This window comes from Engraulis encrasicolus, chromosome 5 (genome assembly GCF_034702125.1).
Source record: "Engraulis encrasicolus isolate BLACKSEA-1 chromosome 5, IST_EnEncr_1.0, whole genome shotgun sequence".
NCBI lineage: Eukaryota > Metazoa > Chordata > Actinopteri > Clupeiformes > Engraulidae > Engraulis > Engraulis encrasicolus.
The window spans coordinates 56113525-56137713 of record NC_085861.1 but is presented as its reverse complement, the minus strand read 5'-3'; the positions used below and the strand labels follow the sequence as shown (position 1 = coordinate 56137713).

At 41.4% G+C, this 24189-nt stretch overlaps 1 protein-coding gene across 4 annotated transcripts in view; it reads left to right on the top strand.

Annotated features, from left to right (window-relative positions):
• The window catches only part of kmt2bb (lysine (K)-specific methyltransferase 2Bb), a 47272-nt gene that overhangs the window by 6066 nt on the left and 17017 nt on the right, over positions 1 to 24189 (top strand). For all 4 annotated transcript variants that reach the window (XM_063199752.1, XM_063199751.1, XM_063199749.1 and 1 more), the window contains 23 exons: positions 1311 to 4550; positions 4642 to 4859; positions 6967 to 7077; positions 7404 to 7560; positions 8015 to 8225; positions 8555 to 8616; positions 9023 to 9244; positions 10473 to 10516; positions 11604 to 11717; positions 12325 to 12438; positions 12625 to 12771; positions 13722 to 13814; positions 13929 to 14046; positions 18503 to 18616; positions 19359 to 19573; positions 19940 to 20038; positions 20200 to 20310; positions 21194 to 21270; positions 22197 to 22453; positions 22723 to 22820; positions 22968 to 23105; positions 23650 to 23808; positions 23973 to 24090. In XM_063199752.1, coding sequence (XP_063055822.1) covers positions 1311 to 4550; positions 4642 to 4859; positions 6967 to 7077; positions 7404 to 7560; positions 8015 to 8225; positions 8555 to 8616; positions 9023 to 9244; positions 10473 to 10516; positions 11604 to 11717; positions 12325 to 12438; positions 12625 to 12771; positions 13722 to 13814; positions 13929 to 14046; positions 18503 to 18616; positions 19359 to 19573; positions 19940 to 20038; positions 20200 to 20310; positions 21194 to 21270; positions 22197 to 22453; positions 22723 to 22820; positions 22968 to 23105; positions 23650 to 23808; positions 23973 to 24090 — 6237 coding nt within the window. The remainder of the gene's footprint in view (positions 1 to 1310; positions 4551 to 4641; positions 4860 to 6966; positions 7078 to 7403; positions 7561 to 8014; positions 8226 to 8554; positions 8617 to 9022; positions 9245 to 10472; positions 10517 to 11603; positions 11718 to 12324; positions 12439 to 12624; positions 12772 to 13721; positions 13815 to 13928; positions 14047 to 18502; positions 18617 to 19358; positions 19574 to 19939; positions 20039 to 20199; positions 20311 to 21193; positions 21271 to 22196; positions 22454 to 22722; positions 22821 to 22967; positions 23106 to 23649; positions 23809 to 23972; positions 24091 to 24189) is intronic.

The following is a 24189-nucleotide window of genomic DNA, read 5'->3' as shown; positions in this document are numbered from 1 at the left end:
AAACGGTTATGTTGATTTGATTGCCCGCCTCAGGTGAAATTCGCTCCTCATTTGCATATTAAACTTGAATAATTTCGCTTCGCTCCTGTTCGACTGCATTGGCTTCCCTCATAGAAATGAATGGGGAAGTTTGCTTGGCCTAACTCGCGTCTATGTGTCCCTAGCCGTGTGAGACATAGGGTCCCCACCCCTGCTCTAATACGTTGTTGAAACGCCTCTAGCTTTGGCACACGTTTGCTGGGCCATTGTTTAAATAAGTGTCTACAATGTCATAAGATTTATTTCCATTCAGTTTAGCATTCCCTTTTCATGTAGTCTGAATGCTTCGCAAGGTCTTCTCCAGCACATCCCAAAGGTTCTCTTTGGGCTCATGCAGGACAACTCAGAACCGCGCCAGTGCCCGTTCCTGCACCTAATCGCGAACCGGCTGTCGTGTTCATGCCACAGATCTTAGCGTTCGCAAACTGGAAAGTTTGGAACGCGAACTGTGACGACAATGTGGCCATCAGCAAGTTCATCTGGGTAACAGTCACTTGCGGAACAAGTTCAGAGCCCGATATGAACACGGGCATAGATAAGCACTTAAGTGCCGAACGTAACTGGTGCGGGCACAGTCATCGGCTCCGTTCTGGTCGGCATGAAAACCCTATCTGTGAGGGCTTATCAGTCAAAGTTTTTCTTTGCTGATGATGCACATATTCCAAGATTACAATGCCAACATTCATTGGGCTCATTTTGAAAGTGGGTTTCAGGGAACACAAGACATCATTTTCACACATGAATTGTCCAACACAGAGTAGAAACCATAACCCTATTAGTAATCCTTGACTGAATAAGGCTTTGCATCGCAGACTCTACCATCACCATTGCAAGGTCTTGTCGAAAAATGAATGAAAAAATAAATTTAAAATACATTTTCTGACTTCGTAGATGTTACTGTGTGTGACCTTGTTGGCGACTTTTTTTTGCTGGACAGTGTATGCAACCCATGCATTGTTTTCAAGTTTGTGTAAATAAATGAAGCTCCAGTGAGTGAAATTGCAAGCTTCAACGCTGAAGTTGTATACTCAACATGCTTTCAACCCTCTCTCCTGTTCTCCTGAGCTACAAAGCTGGCTTAACTTAATTGTAGTTATTTTGAATAGCACACACACACACACACACACACACACACACACACACACACACACACACACACACACACACACACACACACCATATCCATTTGAATGCGGAAAAGTCACTGAAGTGCATTGATGAAAAACTCATGTATATACTGTTGACATTTCTATCATTTACTCTCTGTACAGGAAATGTCACATCAACGTCTACAAAAAAAGGCTCCAAGAAACTCAAAAATGTGATTCCCACGCAGAAATCCAATTCTTCAAAGGACGCAGAAAAGGATGATTCTACTACGAAAAGTGATTCTAAAAAAAATCGGAAAAAACAGCAATCAAATTCTTCAAAAGACACAGAAAAGGAGGATGACTCTACGACAAAAACTGATTCTAAAAAAAATCGGAAAAAGCAGCAATCCAATCCTTCAAAAGACACAGAAAAGGAGGATGACTCTACGACAAAAAGTGATTCTAAAAAGAATCTGAAAAAGAAGCAGGTAGCACAGCATCCTAGGATCACCATCAAGCTAACAACTAAGGTGAAAAACAAGGAAAGTATTCCAAAGTCGGCACAAAAAATGAAAGGAGCAAAACTCACGTCAAAATCCAAGAAAATACAAGATGCTCAAATCTCTCATGTCCATGTTAAATTAAAGAAGAAAAAAGATGGTGATGGTGTGAAACTGCAAGAGGAAGAGAAGGAAAAACCTCCGCAACCCACAGTAAACCGCCGTGGCCGCTCTGCAAGCAAACTAGCTGATTTGGATTCAGCAGAGAAGTCAGGACGTCAGCAGAGCCATGACGAGCCAGATTCAGTGAATGTTGAAAATGTTGCTGAGAAGAAAAAAGGCAAAAGGCAAAAGGATAGAAAAGGGGGAGAAAATGCTGACAAAATGGGCACTGGAACATGTGACTTGGCAAAACAAGACGAGGGTACAAATAGCCAGGCAGAACCGTTGTTGGAGAACTCTCCATTAAATTATGTCAAACCAGTGTCCAAAAAGAAAAAGAATAAACGAAAAAAGAAATGCCGCAAAGAGTCTAAAAACCCGAGTGTAAACACTGTTGCTGAAAATGAAGCTAGGCCTGTGGATTCAGAGAAGGATTTTTTGAAAAATGGCATGGATATGGGAATCCCTGGTCTAAAACTTACAAGGGTCAGAAATACCAAGTCTTCATCAAAGAAAAGGCGCAGCAAGTTTGTATGGACTCTAACTTTGGTGCAGGGTAAAAGTAAGAATAGTCAGATTCAAGAGATGGAATCTCCAAGCAAGGAGAGTTCTATTAAAGATTCTCTACCTGTTCATCATTCTTCAGAGGATAAAGTCGTTTCCCCCGTTCAGCCCCCCTCAGTTGAAGTAGAATCCAGAATTGAAAATACTCTGGTAAAAGCTGAAGAACAAGAGGAGTCATTGGTACAAAGTACAATAGAATGCCTCTCGAGTTCTCATCCCGACAATCAGGAGCCCTCTACACAACCTGCACAAGAAACCACTCTGCCAGAGCCTGCTGCTGAGTCCCCTTGCAAAGAGGTTGTCCCACCACTTCAGATCAAGGTTGTTTCCAAACCCTTCCCTTCCAAAAAAGGGAAATGCAATAGTTTAAAGCAGTCATTTTCAGTTCACCAGGTCACTCAGGTGCAGAGTGATAAAGAGCTCACCACAAAGCATTCTTCAGAATCCACTGAGACCATTGAAAACCACTCTTCAGTTCCACGCATCAGACAGACCTCAGCTACTGGTAACACCCGAAAGAAACGTGCAAGGCACAAGCCATGGACGTCAAGCAGACGAAAGGGTAGCAAGCGGAAGGAGGAACCCAATGAAACGTCTCCTCTTGTGAAGGAGTCCGATTGTGACTTCCCCACACAACAATCTTCTGAACAGACAAGCAGTCAAAATGAATCTTCAGGCCAAAATTTGAGTTCAAGTGGGATCACACACCCATCATTGGGAGTTCCGAGTGCCAAACCACTTTTTTCAGAGGCTGTTTTGTGCATGTCCCCCTCTGTCCCAGGCGAGGAAATTAAAGTGAAGGAGGAAGTTGAAGAGCAGCCCTCTCAAGATGAGGATGTGTTTTTGGAGATGGAGCCTTCAGGCCGCAGCAATTCAGGAAAAAGAACACGCAGTATAGCGGCACTAAAACATGGTAAAAGGCGACGTAGGATTTTAATTGGGAGACGCATGAAAATACAAAAGCCAAAAAAGATGCAAGAGAAGACCTCAATAAATGGGAGTGAAAGCAGTTCACCATTACCCTCGTCTTCCCCAGTCCACTCCAATAAACTAATTGGTGTTCTCAAGACTAAATACAGGAAAAGACAAGTGAAATCGGGTCTAAATTTGTCTGACAACCCGAAGTATGTGAACACTGATGATGGCTCTGAAGAAAAGGATGACATCATCGAAAGTGAAGAGAAGGATAGTGTGCTTGAGGAAACTATATTTGATTCCATGTCAATTTATCGCGGCAAATCCAAGTGCCTCAAAAATATAAAGCATTTCATAATGCCAGTTGTTAGTGCCCGATCCTCTCGTGTGATCAAGACCCCGAAGCGATTTATGGATGATGCTGGCATGTCTGTTCTTCCTCGCAGGGGTTCTCCAAAGAAGGGGCACCAGTTGAATGTGCACTCAAAAATGCATAAAAGGAACAATGAATTATCTGGCAAAGGGGATAAGTCCGAAAGTCAAATGGATGGGGAGGAAGAGGAGGAGTATGAGGAGGAGGAGAAGGAGGTGGAGGAGAAGCAGCAGCAGCAGCAGCAGCAGGAGGAGGAGATACGTTTGACAGAATCTTCTTTAAATGTTGATTTGGAGTCAGAATTGCCAAGCATTCAAAAAACTGCAAGGTCAGAAAATAAAAGCAAAAGAAAACAGTCTCCAAAGACTGGGAAAAGGAAATCCCTTTTAAGAGACCCAGGCTTCAAGTGGCATGCAGTGGGGCCAGTGGGAGAGGAGGTGTACACACTTGATAAAAATCTTGAATATGATTATGAAAAGTTCCTCGGTACCAAAGACTTTGAAACACTGATTGACTGTGAACCACCCACTATATCACTGCCCCGAACAGAAAATAAAACATCTCAAAAGCTCAAGAAGAAAATGTCAGCCCTCAAGAAACCTAAAAGGCTGAAGAAGCTTAACCAGGGACCAAAATCTCAGAAAAGGAAAAAGATGAAAGACAATGTAGCCAGAGATGCGTTGCCTCTTGACAAGATCAAACAAGAGGACTGTGGAAGTGGTAGCAGTCTTACTCTTGCCCTTCCCAAAGTGGACAAGTCCAAGCTGAAGATAGAGGATCTGGATTCTCCAGGAGTGGTACGGAAGGTTTCTGTCAGTGTACGTGCTCTTGGCTCCAAGTTTTTGGCGATGCAATATGGAGCACATGACGTTTTTGAGATGGATTCACTTCCAGAAGACATATTGGGTCAGTATATCCTTCCTTTTGCAATTAGTTTGGCAATATTTTTTGCTGTATGTATTTTATGTCATTCTAAACGTGATGTTGATATTTTTAGCTGAAAGCCCTGGACCATCAGAAGAGAGCAAAATTCCTCAGGAAGAGCAGGATGCGTTTGAACAGCGGGCTGGCAGTAAGACTTTGAATGCTGACGACAAGGGTACATCATCACGTCTCAGACTCACTGGTGCAAACAAGCGGATGTTTAACCTTCTGAAGAAGGCCAAGGTCCAGCTCATCAAAATTGACCAGCAGAAACAGCTGAAGTCTAGTGGGGTGTGTATGACTCTGACATAACTCTGATGATGGTTTTAGAGCCATAAGCTTACTTAATTTGTATTGCCTGGTTTTCATTGAGTGGGTGGAAGTTGGTCAAATAATTGCAGTATAATTGTTGATAATGCTTTCTTTTACGGTACAGTTACCGTACCTAATTGCTGAGTACTTTCCAGGTGACAATAGGGGTAACCGAGAAGTTACACGGTATCAAACGGGTAAAAAGGAGGTAATTGCAAAGGCAAGAAAAACAAGTTGCTGTGTATTTTCTGGGTAACCACAGGGTACGAGATAGAAATCAGATGGTGTCTAATAGGTAGCTTCTCTCTGTTACCCTGTTTTTACCCAGAAAATATACAGTACAGGGTCTCCGCGGATCCTTAAAAAGTCTAATAAAGTCTTACTTTTAATATTTGTTTTTTAAGGTCTTATAAAGCATTATATTTCGCCAATTTTTGAAAGTGTGGTATTATATTTACGTGGGAGGTCTTATATTTCATTTGGGTTGCTTGAGTGTAAGAAAAAGGTCTGTTTTTTGACGCTATAAACCTTATTTAACCGGCATACTTCCCTTATCAAGATGCGGAAAAGTAGAGGAAACTGATCTGTGTTTGTGGCGCAGCGCAGCCCGCTGGCCACACAGCGGGGGGCAGCCGCAGACCTGTGGGCGCAGCGTCTAGCCTACTTGCGTGTTCTAGTAGAAACAGTCGAAAAAGTGGTCGAAAAAATATGAACGTGAATCGAGATGGGTAGATAGATGCACGTTCAGTGTAATGTGGCTTGAGGACAAGAAATAAAACGGTTAGCTGCTATCCAAAGCAACGTCGGAATATGAAGCTTGATGTTAACTGTGTCGGGAGGACGCATAGCCTTATCAGTCGTTATAATGTTGTCTATCGTAAGCATGTTAGCCATGCCCTCGCGTTTGGGTAGAAGCGTTTGCTAAATGTAAAGGGTTCATTTCATAAAGTCCATTATGACCGTATTCGAAAATAATTGTTCCTTCATACAATAGCCTACACTTTCAAAATCGCCTCTAGATACATGACAGGCTATTTGATGCCTCTGTCAAATGCAAAATGATTTCGTTTACATGATGGCAGCATGAGGAAGTGAGTGCGAGGCAATACGAAATCGGATGAGTAACAGAATATGTACGAAGCCAATGATCTGGCGAGGTGCGTAATGTCCAAATCGGTAACCAGATGGGCAACGGTAAACGCGCTAAATGCTTGTTATGGACATGCTGGAAATCGCTTCCAAGTTGTGCGCTGTTTCTTGCGCCCATCTAGAGAACAACAAACTACAGACAGGCTAAGCTCAAAGTAGAACGCTTGCTTCTGCTACCCGTCTCTGATAAAGCGAGCTGGAGGAGGAGGAACGGCACTCAAAAGTAGTCATACATTTAACCCTTTTGACACCAGGTGTCCTCTCTCCTAATAGCAAAGTGCATTCAACTATTTATCCATCAGAAATGATGAATTGTTGAGCCATTTTTAATGTGCACATTTAAAGGCATTTGATGAACATTCATCTGATTTTTCCATAGGCCGTCAAAACATGCGTGGGACCCTCAATTAAATGCCAGTTGTCAGTTAACTGACCATATGCATGCATGGTGTCTGTAGGCCTACAGATCAGTTACACCTTGCTACTGCTTACACTGTGTTTACCCTAGGCTACACTATAAAAGCACAGTAGTCATATAATATTGTTTATTATATATAATTATGTACTAGGCCTACATTTCATTATAACAATGCAAACTAATAACATTAGCAATATTGCAATGCCTCACCCCGAGCGGTGGTCTTATATTTTATCATCAGAGGTCTTATATTTGTCTTAAAAAGTCTTATATTTGGTGATCCAAAATGTGCAGAAACCCTGCAGTAGTTTCATGGCAATTCTTGATGCGTTTTACCTAGTGTTGACTTTGTTATTAAGTTACCCCCTTTTACCCTTAGATACATGTCACTTCTCGTCCCTTCATGTTACTCTGCTGTTACCCAGATGGGACATAGTAATTACTGTACTGTAAAAGAAAGTGTTACCTAATTGCTGACTGATGTATACTAACATTTTGTCATGTAAAAATTGTATCCAGCTTGTTACAGGTTCTCTAGCATCACACGAAGGTGGTGGACTGATAAAACGCCGCAGAGGGAAACGTCAGGAACTTGCCAAATCAGACAAGCGAGACGGCCCACAAGAGCAGGTGGAGTAAATTGATTCCATCAACTTAGTGATTCAATATCCTAAATAGTAAAAGCACTGTACTTTCTCATTCAAGTGTTCAATTCATGTAAAGATTAAGATGATGCCTGTTAAATATGAGAGCCATCCAATACACCAGTAACATAAGTCACCAAACAAGATGGATTATTATGCATAAGTGTGCAGAAAGATTTAATGATCTTCATCAAAAAGCTTTTATCAATTTTGACTGGTAACTGTAGACTTTGACTTTGATGTTCTTCATGGTCTCAAGAAGTAGTCTAATTTATGCCTAATTTGTGTCACCTCTGCTCTGACATGTCGTAGGATGTGCCGAGAGCGGGACCCAGGATTAAGCACGTGTGTCGCGCTGCCGCCGTGGCTCTGGGACAGCCGCGTGCCATGATATCCGACGACATCCCTCGACTCAGTGCGCTGCCTCTACACGAACGCTCAGGCATCTCCCCCTCACTGGTGAAGCAAGGTAAAGTTCTTCATTGACTACTGAAAGGAGGATGTTTCACTGTTTCTTGGTACATAAAAGTTCCAAGAGTAAAGGTCTACTGTGTAATATTTTTAGCAGTATCTTTCCGGAATTCATGCTGCCCATAATGTTAAGCCTTTCCACAAATATGTCATCAAAACATCAACAACACCAAACAACATCAAATTATATGTATTCATTATGACTGGGAAAATTACACATTTCATACATGAGAAGGAAAAAGTAAATATTCATGAAAAGGTCAAATTTGGCATTAGGCAGCAAAGTTTCAATGAACAGCATAGTTGCAATACCTACTCTGGCCACCATCCACACAGGGCACCTTTAATTAAATTGTTACTACACACATTAATAAAAAAATGTCAGCTTATACTAAACCAAGTTAAAGTGTTTTGCAACTTGAATGTATTTTATTTATTGTAATCAAAACTAGGAGTAGGATCGCTGTCAGATCCAGAGAATGCAGATGTACCGGAACAGAAGCCTCTGAAGTTCAGACGACCAAACCGCAACTGTTTCGGTCTCCGTTCCCGGCGTTGTGGCACATGTAAAGGCTGCCTGCACGAGGAGGACTGTGGGAGGTGTATGAACTGCCTCGATAAGCCCAAATTTGGCGGGCCCAACACTAAACGGCAGTGCTGCGTGTAAGTGGTGCTACCTTGCTCCAACCAATATCGCTACCGAACTTGACACAATTTGTACATTTTGCTCGTCAATATGCTAGCAGTTCAGAAAGATATGTATAAAATAATAGTCTTATTTTCATCCACTTTCTGATTCTTGCGGATCTCTTGTGGATTTTATTTTTTATTTTTTTTCATTTTTTATTTTCGTTATCTTGTAATTAGTGTTGTTAATCTAACTGTTATGCATTGAGCTGCATGTCTTACATGCATTGTGCTATACAAATGCAGTTATTGTTATTGTTATTATTATTATTGTTGTTGTTGTTAATCATTTGCAATGCTTAAAGGATGAAGAGGTGTGACCAAATCGAGGAAAGGAAGGCGCTGCGTCTCATCAAGGCACATAAAGGTATTATTGTCATTTATTATTATTTTTAGTGTGACCAGATGGCAACTTTTTGGGATTCCAAATTAAACATTTCCGCCACTGACAAAAAGTATGTCCGTAGGGACATGAGCAAGGTGATGGTGTGTGTGTGTGTGTGCGTGTGCGCGCGTGCATGCGTGCATTTTCTCATGTGACTTGGCACTCTACAGCAGCCTCCAGAGCGAGCGTGCGTGTGTGCGTGTGTGTGTGTGTGTGTGTGAGAGAGTACTTTGAGTCAACTTCTTCAACGTTGTCATATTGTGTTATACAAATAGGTATTGTATTATATGCATTGACAGTAGCGAGACTATGCAGCTTAAATAGCATCTGCTATGCAGACTATGCAGCTGAAATAGCAGATCGCTTATGTCCCCCTTTTGCTTTTCAGGGCACTTCAAGCGTAAGCGCGTGGCTCAGTGCAGCGGCCACTCTAGCACGGAAGAAGGGGAGGGAGCGGAGGGAGCGGACGACGGGGACAGCCCTTCAGTGCGAAAACAGCCAAGGCGCCAGGTCAGGCCACGGTCTTACGTTGACCTGCTTGATTATGACTCTGATCTGGACGTCACAGGTTCCCAGTCCACTCCAAAACGCAAGGACCTTCGTAATGCTGGTAAATCCCCAATGCTTCTTGTTGAATCACAATTGACTCAAATGGAATTGTTTTTCTAGTGATATAATGTGTCTGGGGGGTTTTCCATTAACAATTCTAGTGAACTTAAATTGTGTGACAATGAAATCTTTTTTTTGCCAGATGGTTACCGGTATCCATTATTTTAGCCAAAAAGAATGGATCGTCTGTGATTAGAATGTAGGAAAGAGGGACATTGTGTGCAAGGTGCAAAATAAACTGTCATCAGGAGTTGGAAACGGTTTTCCCTACGCAACACTTTCTCTCCAGTTGTCTGATGGAAAAATGTGTAGTGAGTCCTTTAACCCATTGATGCCTAAAGCACCTGCAAAAAACGACCTGCTGAATGCCTAAGCCCTTGGTGGGAAAGATGCCCTCAGCCTATAAAATCCTGAATATCTCAGCCTCTGATGCACATTCAAAACATGAAATGAGTTGCATTTAAACCCTATGACCCTCATTGTGCATTAGAATGTGTTCATTCAGCTGTAACATACCCACATTTTTATTAAAAAGTATAAAATGTCATGAGCCTAAATGCAGCGTATATGTCGCTCCAGGCACCAAAGGTCAAACAACATATACGAGTCATCAGGCTAAAATGGGTTAACTGACCTTAGACTGATTGAATGCTTGTTCAACTACTAACATAGTTTTTCTGTCTCAGACTTTCATTGGAGTGAACTTATTTCTCCACCACCACCACTAAAGCAGAAAAATATGCAATCTAAATCATTAAAAACCCTACTTTCCTGTTGTGTTAAACTTGTTTATGTATAATGTGAAGAGTTTTTGGTGCTGAAATATTGTTTATAAGGTTACTTTTTTAAAAGGGGTTTAATTATTAATGCTGGGCACTGTATTTTGAAATGTCTATCAAAGGGGTTAATCTTACAATGTAAGAAATCGTGTGAAAAGTAGTTACATTTAGATTTTGATTGGCTGAATGGACACACTTTTTTTGGGAATTGGAGTTGTTCACTTTCTACACTATGTAATATAACAAAGCCATTAACATTTAAAATGTTGGTCTCAAATCATCTCCTTGTTCTCACACAGCTGTTTTTAAATCTTTTTCTTTTAGATGTTTTATTAGACCCCGACTTAAATTTCAACTTCAATCAAAATTGGCCTTTACTTTGAATGGTTTGGCATACTTTACTGTCTGAAATCTTGACATGCTTCTGAGACCAATTTGTTTTCTCTACAGATGAGTACTTCAGAGGAGTTGTCAGTCGCCGCAAAATGGAAAAGGTAATGATAAGTGAAAAAGTAAAGAATGTGACAGAAGACAGAAGAAATATATAATGGATGGTTTAAGGACCATTTGTGATCCTGATAGGCCCTAGCTAGTCTACTATGTGATTGTTTGAATCAACTTTGTGTTGCCCTCTCCTCTTTTTGTTTGTTCATCACGTAGTATTACATTGAGTGTTTGAAGTTTGAACATACCAGCATCATCCCAAAAACTGTTATCTGTTGTAAGCAGGGCTTGACACTGGCACCTGCAAACCGGCCAAATGCTGGTAAAACTTGGCTCAGCTGGTAATAATTTTAGTGTCACTAGCCAATTTGACAGGTAATTTATGTCTTGGTATTCTCTGGTATGACATATCAGAATATCTTATATTCTGCACTTTGCCCCTTGTGTATCAATTGTTTTCATTGGAATTCAAGAAAAAGCTCAGATACTGATTTTCTATTTGTTTGATTAGATTGTTTGATTCCTTGTAGAAAGCTGTGCACTCATCTTCTTGCTTTAGCACCACATCTTCTGAGATTAGATGTACAGTATCATGATAAAGAAAAAAACAATACTACATTTGTGTCTAATAGAATAACTGAATGGCTTGTGACTCGGGAAAACCACTAGCCATGGTGGCTGGCAAGCGAAAAAGTTACTGTCAAGCCCTGGTTATAAGGTGTCTGCTGATTTTGAATGATATTTGGATGTTTCAAACGCTTCAAACCATGTCCCCAGTTTGGTAGGATAAGATCTTAAAAAGAGCTCTGGAAAAAAATGCTGCGTGGCCCAGCTGCGGCTCAAATGTCTGGGCACTGCACTGCTAGACCACCAACCCGGGTTTGATTCTGGTGTGGGTCATTTGCAAATCCTTCCCCGTCTCTCTCTCTCCATCTCATTTCCTGTCTCTCTCACACTGTCCTATCTGAAAAATAATAAAAAGCCCCCCAAAAAAGAAACAGTGCTGTGTCCTCGGGTACTGACATGTCAAGGCTAGTGCGACTGAGGGATACTATTGCATGTTGAAATTGTCCGTAATTTTCCATTATATATTTTATATATATTTGCCTTCTCTTTTTTTTCTCCGCCCCTCTACAGAACCCTCTGGAGCAAACCCCCCCTAGTGTGCTGGCCGCTCTGGCAAACGGATTTGATCAATACGAGAGGGGCCTCTCATCTGAACCCACACACAAAATTCGAGTGGACTTTAAGGTAATATGCTGCACAGTTGTCACATTTTTTTTTATTTATGTGAAAAAGTGTTTTCATATCCACATTTTTCATGTTTTTAAGTTATGAACAGCCATAGGGGATAAACAGATTAGTTTCAGGCCTTTTGTCTTTCACACAATTGACATTTTTTGTCAATAATTTGCTCTGTCATTTAACCACCCACCAATTTAAAGGGGTATGCCACTATTTTGGGGCTTAATACAGTTAAAATTGTTGGCCGGGGTTTATGAAGGTGGTTAAGTGTCACGTGTCACGTGTTTCACGTTAGGCATTGTCTTGCTTTAAGACAAGTTAAAAGAGGGAGAATGTAGCTAAGCTAGTGAAAGTCAATGGATCATTGTAGCATGTGTAGCACTTATCCCCTCCTTAAAACAAGACAACGCCTTACATGAAAAATAAGACACTTTACCACCTTTATAAACCCAGGGAAACGATTGTAACCGTATTCAGCCCCGAAATAGTGGCATACCCCTTTAAGTTCATCAAGTCTGACAATCTTTCACAGTGAAGCTTTCTGTACTCTAAACAGTGCAGAAAAGACACTTTTGACAATGTTTTTTTCCCTCTTTCTTTTTTATTCTTCTAGGAGGACTGTGCCTTGGAGAATGTTTGGCAAATGGGAGGCCTGAGCATTTTGACGTCTGTACCCGTGATGCCCCAGTACGTGTGTCTGTTGTGTGCCAGCAAAGGCCATCATGAGGCAAGTATACTCTACTCTTTTTCAGTTTTTTTTTTTTTTTTTTTTTTGAAAGGTGAGTAGGAATTGCAACTACACTGCTCATTGAAACTGTGCTGCCTATTGCCAGGTTTGATCTTTTCCTGAATATTCACTAAATAATAAACCAATGACCAAACGTTGACTAATGTTGATCTGTGTCGTGTGTAGCTGTTGTACTGTCAGGTGTGTTGCGAGCCATTTCACCGCTTCTGTCTGGACCCCTCGGAGCGGCCCTCTGAAGAGAACAAGGAGAACTGGTGCTGTCGACGGTGCAGATTCTGCCATGTTTGTGGACACAAAAGCAAACCTTCAAAGGTATATTAAGCAATGTGATACGATAGGACTTTATTTTTAGTTTTCATCTAAATTCATTTTGCATCCCTGAGCAAGACTGGTCTCTGGTCTGTGGTTTGTGGTCTGTGATTTTTGTGCAAACTTGCTGAGTCGCCATGCATACAAGTTCATTATTGAGATATACGCTTCTAGTTAATTCTTCAATTGGCTGGTAATCCGTTTTTTTTTTATAATTTCTTATGTTGATCCAGATTAGTCGCAAATTGCTAGTGACAGTCATTGGCAATGTTTTTTTTAAAGATGTTTTTGCCTTTGTCCAAGCCATGGTTTACATATTTGCCCCGGCATTGTGTAAAGTGATAAGTGCAAATAGCGTCATTTCACGTGAAATCAGACACTTTGGGGCCCGACCGACACAGATTTCAATCATACTTGGTGTGCCTGTTTAGTAGCAAGGTAGCACCCCAGAACTGCATTTGTGTGAATCTGACACCAATATTAAGGGAGAAACAGACTAGGAAAGTTTTACATATGAGGGTAGGACACTATACATTAAGCATTGATTATATCAGTCAGTGTAAGTCACAAAAAGATGTTTGAGGTGTTATTTGAAAGCTTTTTTTCTGGCTCTACAAATTACACAAACAGCATGGAATACAACAGCCTTCAGAATATGAATTATGATGTATTGAAAAATTAAAAATTGAAAGTGTCTGATTTCACGTGAAATGACCCAATATGTAAATTAAATATTGACAGATTAATTCCCATTTCCACTAATTGAAATTGGTAAACCTATGAAAGGTAGACCTATGAAATCCATATTTTTTTCTGACTAGATTTCACTTGTATGCCAATCTTTCAGGTTTGTAGGGAACTTGAAATGAACTACAAAGTTGTGACTGCTTTTGCAAAACAATTGATGGAGGTTTGAAAGATTCATATTTTTTTGTTTATTAAATCCCCCGTAGCCTCTGCTGGAGTGTGAGAGATGTCAGAACAGCTACCACCCTTCCTGCCTGGGTCCTAACTACCCGAAACCCAACAAGCGTAAAAAGGCATGGGTAAGTCTTGCCCCTAATATAACCACATAACCCACTGTACCCAACCTTACTAAAATGACTGTTTTAGAAGAAAAGTAGAATATGGGGCACACTCTGTTTTTGTATTCGTTTCAGATTTGCATGAGCTGCATCAGGTGCCGGAGCTGTGGCGTGACTCCAGGAAAAAGCTGGGACACGGAGTGGAATCACGACAAGGGCCTCTGTCCCGACTGCGCCAAACTCAACGACCAGGGTAAGATCCATTTCCAGCTTGTGAGCTCATGACGGTGGGTTGTAGTCATTCGGAGATGTCTTCAAATATTTCAAATCTGATTGATTGCACATGCTCAATGGGAAGGCAGGTTTATTTCCCATGTCTGATTGTCACACACAATGCAGGGATTAAAGTTTTCCGTCGCTACGACGGATTTCCGTCAGTTGGATTTTCGTTTGGACGGATTTCCGTCCGTATAATTTATGTCAATTAATTTACAATTTTTACTGTCCAACTGAACACAAATCGAGAGCACACCTGGTCATGAGAAGGTGACGAGAGGTGTGTTTGGTGTACGGATTTAGTTATACACTCCACCACTGGTGTGATAGGCCTACAACAGATTCACTCATCAATAGTTTTGAGCCATCCCCGTTCTTCCAAAAAAAAAAAAAGAAGTACAGCACGAGCGGTCAACAATTCGGTGGCGGTGCAGCTCGAGAGACAAAAAAAAGCCAACATTGTTGCTGATGGCAGAAAAGAAAATACGTGTAATACTATGTCTTTAAAGTGCAATGACAATCGTTAAACGAGTTGGACTGAGATTGAATGCATAGCTGGAAGAAGGTAGGACACGTTTCCATTATCGTACCTGCCGGGGCAGATTGTTAGAAAAAAAGAATAGTTTACTTCGACTGCGCATGATGTCTTTTTCATGAAGGGTTTGCCTTTTAAGCATTGTGGCTTTTACGAACATCAGGGCTCTAAATTAACGCACGCCAACACGCCAAATGCGGGTGAAAAATCATTTTGGCTGGTAGAAAAAATCATCCACTAGCCAAATTGGCCGGTAGCGCGTGCCCGACTGAATGTTAAACAGCTGCACGCACAGATCTGTAGCTGCCGTCTGATGAACGTCAAAACGTCGCCTACATTACCCATGAACATTAGTCCTACCGTCATGATGTAGCCCACACCCATTGGCTGACCGTTAATCACAATAAGGCAGCCTCACATCCATTGGCTGCGTGTTTGATACCCGCGCGCTGGAACTAGTGTTGATAAAATATGTTCAATTAGCGGACTAGCGCGGGTTACTTTGGTTTTGTAGGTTTTGGTCTGATGAAAAATAATGTGGCAGTGGTTAAAGCACGGTTATGTGTCGATGAATGCAAGTAACAGTAGCGTTGTGACAGTGAAATAGAGTATTGGTGGAGCGAAAACGGCGCGCGTGAGTGGAGGGACAGGAGTTAGAACAGCTGTCTGTCAAAACAGTGTCGTTGCCGTCAGAAGCCGTCTGATATTTGCGAGGTCCTCGCAACTACAAACGATGGAGTTGTCGTTTCCTAATAACGCCCACGCCATCGCAAAGACCCTGCACGGGTATGACACAAGTAAGTGAAAAAAAGATAACAAAAACTAGCGACGAAAGTAACAAAGTAAGCATGGTCTCCGTGGTGTTATTGGATATCTAGTTGACATAGCGTAACGGTAATTGTCATTCCAAGTGCATCGTAAGTAAAGCTAATATGAATTTGACCTGGAGGAACTTGAAGGTGTCACGCAGCAGCAGCATAAACACACAATGCAGACATCATTCACGCACTGTGTAGGTGTGTGTGTGTGTGTGTGCGTGCGTGCGCGCGTGCGGGGGGGTGTCTCCTGTCCTCCTCTCGTCTCCTTCTCCTCCCTTCATCTCTTCTCCCCTTCACCTGTCTTCTGTGCATTGTCCATGGTATTTAACCCAATGTGTGTGAAGTGATGCTGTGTAGGGGATATGAGGTTTTGCAGTGTTTGGTTGTGTGTGTATATGTTGAAAGTCTGGTATGTGTGTGACATTAGTGTTGAAGGCATGCTGTGTTTGTGTGAGTTGTAGGCCTATACTGTATGTGAGGTTTGGGTGATGGTGTGTGAGGTAATAGGCTCGTGTTTGGCTGTCTGTGCAGTATATGGAAATGGAATGAAAAATAATGAAATGCAGGTAATAAAAATATAATTACTAAATAATTATAGAATAGACTGAATTATATTGAGTATAATATTTATATTGTTTATCTGTGTTGAGGACATAGCCTAGTTTAATAAAATAATTAAAAGCAACATAATTAACGCATGGTTTATTTTGGTGAGAAAAAAATGGCTAGTTGACTTTCCATTTGGCTAGTAAGAAAAAATGTCTACTAGCCAAATTGGCTGGTGGTGGAAAAAGTTAATTTAGAGCCCTGACGAACATTATTCATAGCCCCAATGGGACGGATATCATTGGCAGCTAGCTAGGATACCACGCGTTTCATCCTCAAAGTTTAGCGCGTTTGACTGGCTGCGTAAAAGGGGGGGCTATGATAGAACTAGCTCTAGTTGTCTTTCTGACAACGGATACTTTACTGTCTCATCTGTAATCATAGCAGATTAACTTTGTTGTTGCCGATATATATTCAAGAAATAAGTTAAAAATGGGTTGCATTTTACAGGAGTCACTGTTGCTATCCCAGGCAGAGCCAATATTTTATGCCACGTCTTGTTCTGGGAAGCAGTGTTCTGATGGGTGGACTCATATGGTCGATAAATGCCGTTTCGATGTTTGTTTCACTTTCAAGGCTTGTTGTAGGCTATTGTGTGATGCTATTTTTGCTAACTGGAATAGTGTGCCGCAACAGTTGTGTGTGTGCTTGTTTTTGAGTGGCTCAACGTCTGTGCCCATCTTCTCGGACTATGCGTTTCGTTTGAGTTCAGTTATTTGCGCACTGCGCACTCAGGGCTGATGCGTGAGCGATTTGCCTTGATTCGAGTGGAAAGTTGCGCGACAAGCTTGGGAAAGTGTGTTACTTTTGTTAAACGATAGACGTCTGACTGTGACTGTGTTGTGTCTGCGTGCGTCGTGTCAGCTTGTATGAGAGAACACTAGTGCGTGCAGGAATCGGGGACGTTTTTTATATCAATGGTAAGCGTGTGCCTGGCACCGCACATCGAGAGGCAAAAAAGTAGCCATAGGTTTTCAAAACGGTAGAACACAGAGGCAGACTACCGCACCCTGTTTGTAAACGTCAACAAGTTGTTTGTAACAGGATGAATAGTGAATTTGTGAAAAACATACAAATAACCAACAACTAGTTTTCTCCCTCTGATTGCTATGACCACAGTGCATTGTTTTTTAAATATCAGAAATACAACTGCAAGCAATGCGCACCAGTGCTTTCACCAGAACAGTGTTTGCCCATTCTGATGTGAAAGACAAAATATACCGGTAGCCTGCTACTACTACTACAACAACAACAAAAACCATAATGAGATCACTGTATCAACGCATTGCAATTCCAAGTCAATAATTCTGTGAGATCAGCTACCATTTTGAAGCAACACTCATTGTGAATCCATTCTGCATAATGTTGTGAACAATTCATAAATAATGGGTAGAAATAAGAGGAAATAACCAAAACATGCCCCAAATTGCAGTTCAGTGTTTGCAGTCTGATATAGTATCCATCATTCCTCCATTCTCGGCCAGTTCTAGTCAATCTGGTGGCCTAGGCCTGCCCCCTTTCCCTCTTTCCCTTTTTTGTGTTTAGAAATTGGCATCTGTAAACATAGCATTGTAGGCCTACATCTGATTGAGCACATCTGATCTAGTACCTACAGGTACATTCATATTGAGTGTATACAGACCTACTTAGTGTATAATGAATATTCATTGTTAATGTGAAGTGTAAAGTTTTATGTTGGTTCTGATTTTGTGGCAGTTTTTGGTATTACTGGCACCCTCAAGACATAGGCCTATTCTGCTCTAGGCGACTGCCCTGTCTGCCTATGTCTAGCGCTGGCTCTGACACCATTCCTTGCGTAAAACCAGTGTATGTTTCGTTACGAGGGCAGAGCCTGGCTACATTGTTTTTCGTAGGGTTACGGAGTGATACTCGATCGGGTACCTAACCGGTAAAAAAGTTCAGTCAGATGACTTTTTTTTGCTTTAATCCCTGACAATGTCTTTTGCATTTAACAACAGTTATGTTTTCACACTTTTTTCCCTGATTGGAATACATGGAATTCTGATCTGAATGTAGTGTTTATATGACAGACTATTTGAACATCTTGTGTTGTGTGTAAAGTACAGTTGTACGTCATTTAACCCTGCCCGGAACAGGATCATAATAAGTATACTGTGCATATGACAACTGGAATGGACAACACCACCACTTCTAATCTGATCAGAATTTTAGTTGGCAGTTTTTTTTTTGTTGATTACAAAGAAGTAAACATGTATACATACCAAAATTGTGCATAATATACAGTATAAGGTGACTTGTTATGGACTTGGTAAAAAATTAGACTTGACTTGGCTTTGGTACGACTTGGACTTGACTTGGTCAAATATGTCTTAACTTTTGACTTGACTTGGACTTGATTTGAAGGACTTGAGACTGACTTGTGACTTGCAAATTAGTGACTTGGTCCCATCTCTGCCATACAAATGCTACAAGATGTCATATTTGTGTTTCAGGTAATTACTGCACCATCTGCTTTAAGTGCTACGAGGACAACGACTACGAGAGTCAGATGATGCAGTGTGGCACATGTAACCATTGGGTGCATGCCAAGTGTGAAGGATTAACAGGTGAAGTGAAAGCTTAAAAAAAAAAAAAAAAAGATGTAGAAGGGTATTACCACCTTTATTTAGACAGAATAGTGACAGTTACAGGAAGTGAGTGGCGGCAGGGACAGCTGAGTGAGGATTGGGAAATGACTGCGTCAAATTCAGCCCGCTAGATGGTAGGGCTGCACAATATATCGAAAATGTATTGAAATAGCGATATTGAGAGTGGCGATATCGAGAGTGGCGATATGCGCATCGCGAAAATGACTTATTATCGCTAACAAGTAAAATATTTCTGTGCAGTCCAATCACTACTTGAATATCAACAAATGCGCAAGAAGTAAATTTAGCTTTTTTGCTCACCATTTACAGCCAATGCTCCTGATACACCCACTCCCATGCACCTTGAGATGATAGACTAGCAATGTGATCCCAACCTGTAGCAGAAATTTGCAACGTTTTGCAATTGTATTACTGGTCCGACCTACTTAAGATCAAATTGGCTGTACGTGGCCCCTGAACTGAAATGAGCTTGACACACCTGGTTTAGACAAAAGTTTCTTGCCACTCACAACAATCGTTGCAACTGAAAATGGTTTGCCAGTTCATTGCTGCCTCTTTTTTTACCCTCAAAGGATCAAGGCTCCCCACATTTCCCTGGTTTATGTTTGTCAATCAACTTGTCTTATTATTTATACCATTACATTTGAACTGGTCTAGTAAAAGTGGATATTAACTTTTTTTAATTCTTTTTCATTTGAAGATGACCTTTACGAGATCCTCTCCAATCTGCCAGAGAGCGTGGTCTACTCCTGTCAACCTTGCAACAGCCACCTGCGGTGCGCTGAGGGATCCCTGAAGGATGGCGGAGCGGGATGGCGAGAACTGCTCCAGGTGGAACTCCGGGCCGGAGTGGAGAAAGTTCTGGCCTGTTTGCTCAGCTCCACACTCACTCAGCATCTCGTCACACACAGTCAGGTGAAGACCATTCTCCAGGGCAGGGGGTTGTTTTCGGTCACCTTGGTTTGTTTGACTGTCTGTTTGTCTGTCAGCAGGATAAATCAAAAAGTTATGCACAGATTTCGATGAAATTTTGTGGAGTTGTTGGAAATGACAAAAGGAACCAGTGATAACATTTTGGTGGTCATGCGGATCCAGCTTCTTCACCATTGCGGGATAGGGCGAATTTTGACATACCAGTTTCTAACTCACAAAAACAGGCAGAAAGACTTGGGAAAAAAAACAGACAGAGGTCTGCACTCTCTGAGTGCATTTCTAGTTTAGTTGAGTTTTCTGATGCTTTTTGGATTAATGTAATCTTGCTTTGCGTCTCGTTTATCACAGCCCTCCGAGGACCAACAAGACAGTGATGTCGAAGAGTCAGCCGTGTGTGACCTCAACTCAGTCGGAAAGAAGTTTGATAACGGCCTGTACACTACACTTGTACGTCTCTGCTGCTCTTTCCTTCCGTATTTGCGCTCATTTTAACACAAGAAGTTGAACGCATGCACACTTCATTTGCAGAAAATCAATTTACCACACCCTTTCTAATAGCTCAAAATCTATATCAAGTCATTGACGTGCAACTTTACCCCCCCCCATAGAAATCCTTCCATGAAGACGTTGTGCAGGTGATTTGCAAACAGATGGATCAGGAAGACTCTATTCCAGAAGACACAAGGCCCACGGCGCTCGCTCGCTCTTACTATTTAAAGGTGAGTGTGTTTAAAGGATCGGGTGTGCATCGTTGCATTGCCTTCCTGTGTCTTGTCTTTACTGTTTATTTGTCCGTGTGTCTGCTAGGGATGGTACAAACCGCACCGAAAACCGAAACCGTACAATTCACACACCATACCGAACCGTGAAATGCAGTCCGTGGCAAACCGCAATTCATGTACTGCCCAGAAAAATATGTAAAGTAGAGATTCTAGGAGTATCTTACCCAGTCTCTCTGATTAATACATTACTATATAAGACCAATCAGAGGCTGACACAATTAAAATCACACCATTTTCACATTATAAGCCTATACAAACCATATGTAGGATATTTAGTGATAAGTCTGATTCTATTAGCCACTTGAAAGAGGGCATTTGAAAGGCTGACGACAGCTGATTCAACTTGCGCATCATCACTTTATAATTACAGTTATATAAATAGGGTTTAATATTCCCAGTGCACCATTTATCATGAACTAAAAAAGAACCGTAGAGAACCGAGAACCGTGACCTTGATACCGTGATATGAACCGAACCGTGAATTTTGTGAACCGTTCCACCCCTAGTGTCTGCCCATCAGTCCGTATCAAAGGTGTGCACACCCATGACATTTCTGCATACTTTTAATTCATTTTAATTGTATCTTTTCATGGATGAACACTGGTCAGATCATATTTTGACACAAGGGAAATCAGTCATTGTACAGCTTACATACATGTTCATTTATTGTTCACAAAAAATAGTTGCCATTAATGTATACATCACTGGCAAAAGGGTGTGTTGTCTTCTGTAAGTGTGTAGTAACAGAAATGGCCCACAAGGTTTAATGATTTATCCATTAGATGACACAATGTAACAATTCAACCAATTGTTCTTTCAGCTCATGGAGGAGGTCTTCCCTTGGTTCAACAGCCAGGACCCTAAAGTTTGGGATTCTCGTACCAAACCTCTTTCCTTGTAAGTTTACGTTGCTGTCACTGAATGTTGGGAGTGCATAACTTCTACTCCTCCTGAAAATAAATGATGATTAAACGCAGGCCTACTTTCTTTCTGAACATGTTAACCAGATTTGCATACCAGGGAAGGGGAAGTTTATGCTGAAATTCTGATACACAGATGTTATACCAGTGGGTGACAGCAGCGGCTCACATTACAACTTAAACATTATCAGCTTAACGGCATCTAACGCTAGGGACACATAATAGGCGAAACGTGCAAGGTGAAAATTGGCGAAATTCAGTGTTCCATTCTGACATCTCAACCATCATCAGGTCGTTGCGGCGAATCAAATGGAATGACATTGTAATAATAGAAATAATAACAGTGACCGTAGCAATAGTAACAGTAATAATAACAATAGTTATATAAAGTAGTAGATTTGGGGTAATGTGGGGTAGTGATAATGCAAGTCATCATTAATAATGACGATGCAAGCTGCTGAACTCTAAACCAGTTAAAGCTTATAGTTATATGTGAAGTAAACCAAACGACAGCATTTTTTTCTTATGCCGTTGCACATAAGACTGTGAAGGACTAGAATGTTCTTTCTCTGCTGTCCACTTGAATGCTGCGCTCATTAATGCCACATGAGAGGGTTGCTTTGGCCCAATGGGCTCAAGGTACCATAATTATGAGGACTGGGGTTGATTGTCACTGCCATATATACCGTGTAAGTGTGAAAGACTAATCCTTTGTGTGTGTATGTGTGCGTGTGCGCGTACACACTTTCTGAACTGAATCCCGGACCATTGGTGCGTACGATAGTCTCCAGAGTGCGTGTGTGTGTGTGTGTGTGTGTGTTTTGAGTCAGCTTCATAGTTGTGATACTGTGCTATATGAATACATATTGTATTGCTGTTGTAAAAAACTTTTCTGCGTCCTAGGGGCATATTGTCAAATGCTGTAGTGCCGCCCACTACGGAGCACATGTACGCTCAGTGGTGTGAGTGGGATGAAGACTGGAGTAGGACACACTGGACGGCCCATGATGGCATCAACGCTCTGCTCGGACTGAACCTGGACGAAGCATCCAACTTAACCACTGCACTGACCACCACGCACCACGGTAGCACCACGAAACACAGTCAAAGGCTCCACCCGTCAGTCAAACTGAAGAAAAGAGGCCTGGAGTCAACAACAGGTATGCGTTCACTCAGTTTGGTTTTTCAGACCTGGACCCTGTTTCTTGAAAGCATTGTTGCTAACCAGTTAGCAGCTTACTAGGTTCCCATTGGGAAATGGCATTGCAACCAATTAAGTTGACAACTTGGTTAGCAACAACGCTGTCGCGAAACGCACCCCTGAATTCAGTCTGTTCTACAACAAAAAGGTGCACAAAAGATGCTTCGTTAATTCAGAATAAAGTGTGAGGGGGGAAGCTGATTTTGCAAATGTTTTACCAAATTGCAGGTGTAAAAGACCGACTGTATAAATGTGATCCGGACACAGAGTTTGAGGATGACCGGCAGTGTGCCCTTTGTCAAAAATATGGCGATGCAAAATCAAGCGTGAGTATCTACATTTCCCTCTTTTTTTTTTTTTTTTTAAACCTTTTTTGGGATTATTATTTTTTTATTATTATTACTTGTGAATTCTCAAATACATATCTTGTAATCTTGTAATATTGTAATTTTTCCCTACAATTTTTCCTGTAGGAGGCTGGAAGGCTGTTGTACCTGGGGCAGAACGAGTGGGCTCATGTGAACTGCTCGCGGTGGTCAGCCGAAGTGTTTGAGGAGGATAATGGCTCCTTGATGCACGTCCACAGTGCCGTGGCAAGAGGAAGACTCATGGTGAGTGGCTTGTTATTTGGGCAATGGAACAATGGAAAAAATGGCACACTGCAACACTGGCCCAACATGTACTCAACATTTCACTTCTTTTGTCATTTTAATTTAGGCCCATGTTGATGTCTTGATTTTAGCTTTTTTTCCCCCATAATGACATTTTTAAAATATTATCCCTATATTCCCTAATATTATATATAAGCACCTGCAAACAACGCCTGCTGAATGTCCAAGCAAGCCCTTTTTGGGAAAAGGTGCCCTCAACCTGTAAAAACCTAATTATTTCCTCCTCCGAAGCACATAACTACATGAAAAATGTTGTGTTTAAAAAATAGGACACCCATCTTGCATTAGAATCTATTAATTCAGATCTTACACGCCCACATTTTTGAAAATAAAAAACTCAAATCTCAAGAGCCTGACTGCAGCATCTGTCTCTCCAGGCGCCTACGTCAATGCAGCGTATACGCAGCATCAGACTTAAATGGGCTAATTAATGTGCTCTGTGTTCTCAATTTCTGTTTTCCTTTGAACATTTTTGCGTCCCCAGCGTTGTGAGCGTTGCAACAAGACGGGAGCAACTGTAGGCTGCTGTTTGACCTCCTGCCAGAGCAACTACCACTTCATGTGCGCACGCACCCGCAACTGCGTTTTTCAAGACGACAAGAGAGTCTTTTGCTACAAGCACCGCAGTCTCATCAGTGGGAAGGTGATGCACTGAATTATTTACTTTTTGTTGCATTATTTATGTGTATATAATATATATTTATCAAATATCTATATAATACAAATATAATACAGAGTATATATATGTATTTAACGAAAAATATTGATGAATTTGTAATATATATTTTTTAATTTTGTTGCATCCAGATGATCACCGGGCAAGGATTCGAAGTTCTTCGGCGAGTCTACGTTGACTTTGAAGGGATAAGTCTACGCAGGAAATTTCTTACGGGCGTAGAGCCGGAGGCTGTGAACATTATGATAGGTGTGTTTTTCTGGTTTGTTTTAAATAATTCATTGTAGTGGCATAAGTACTGGTACTAAGGCTTGTAACGATACATCCAACTCACGATTCGATTCGTAT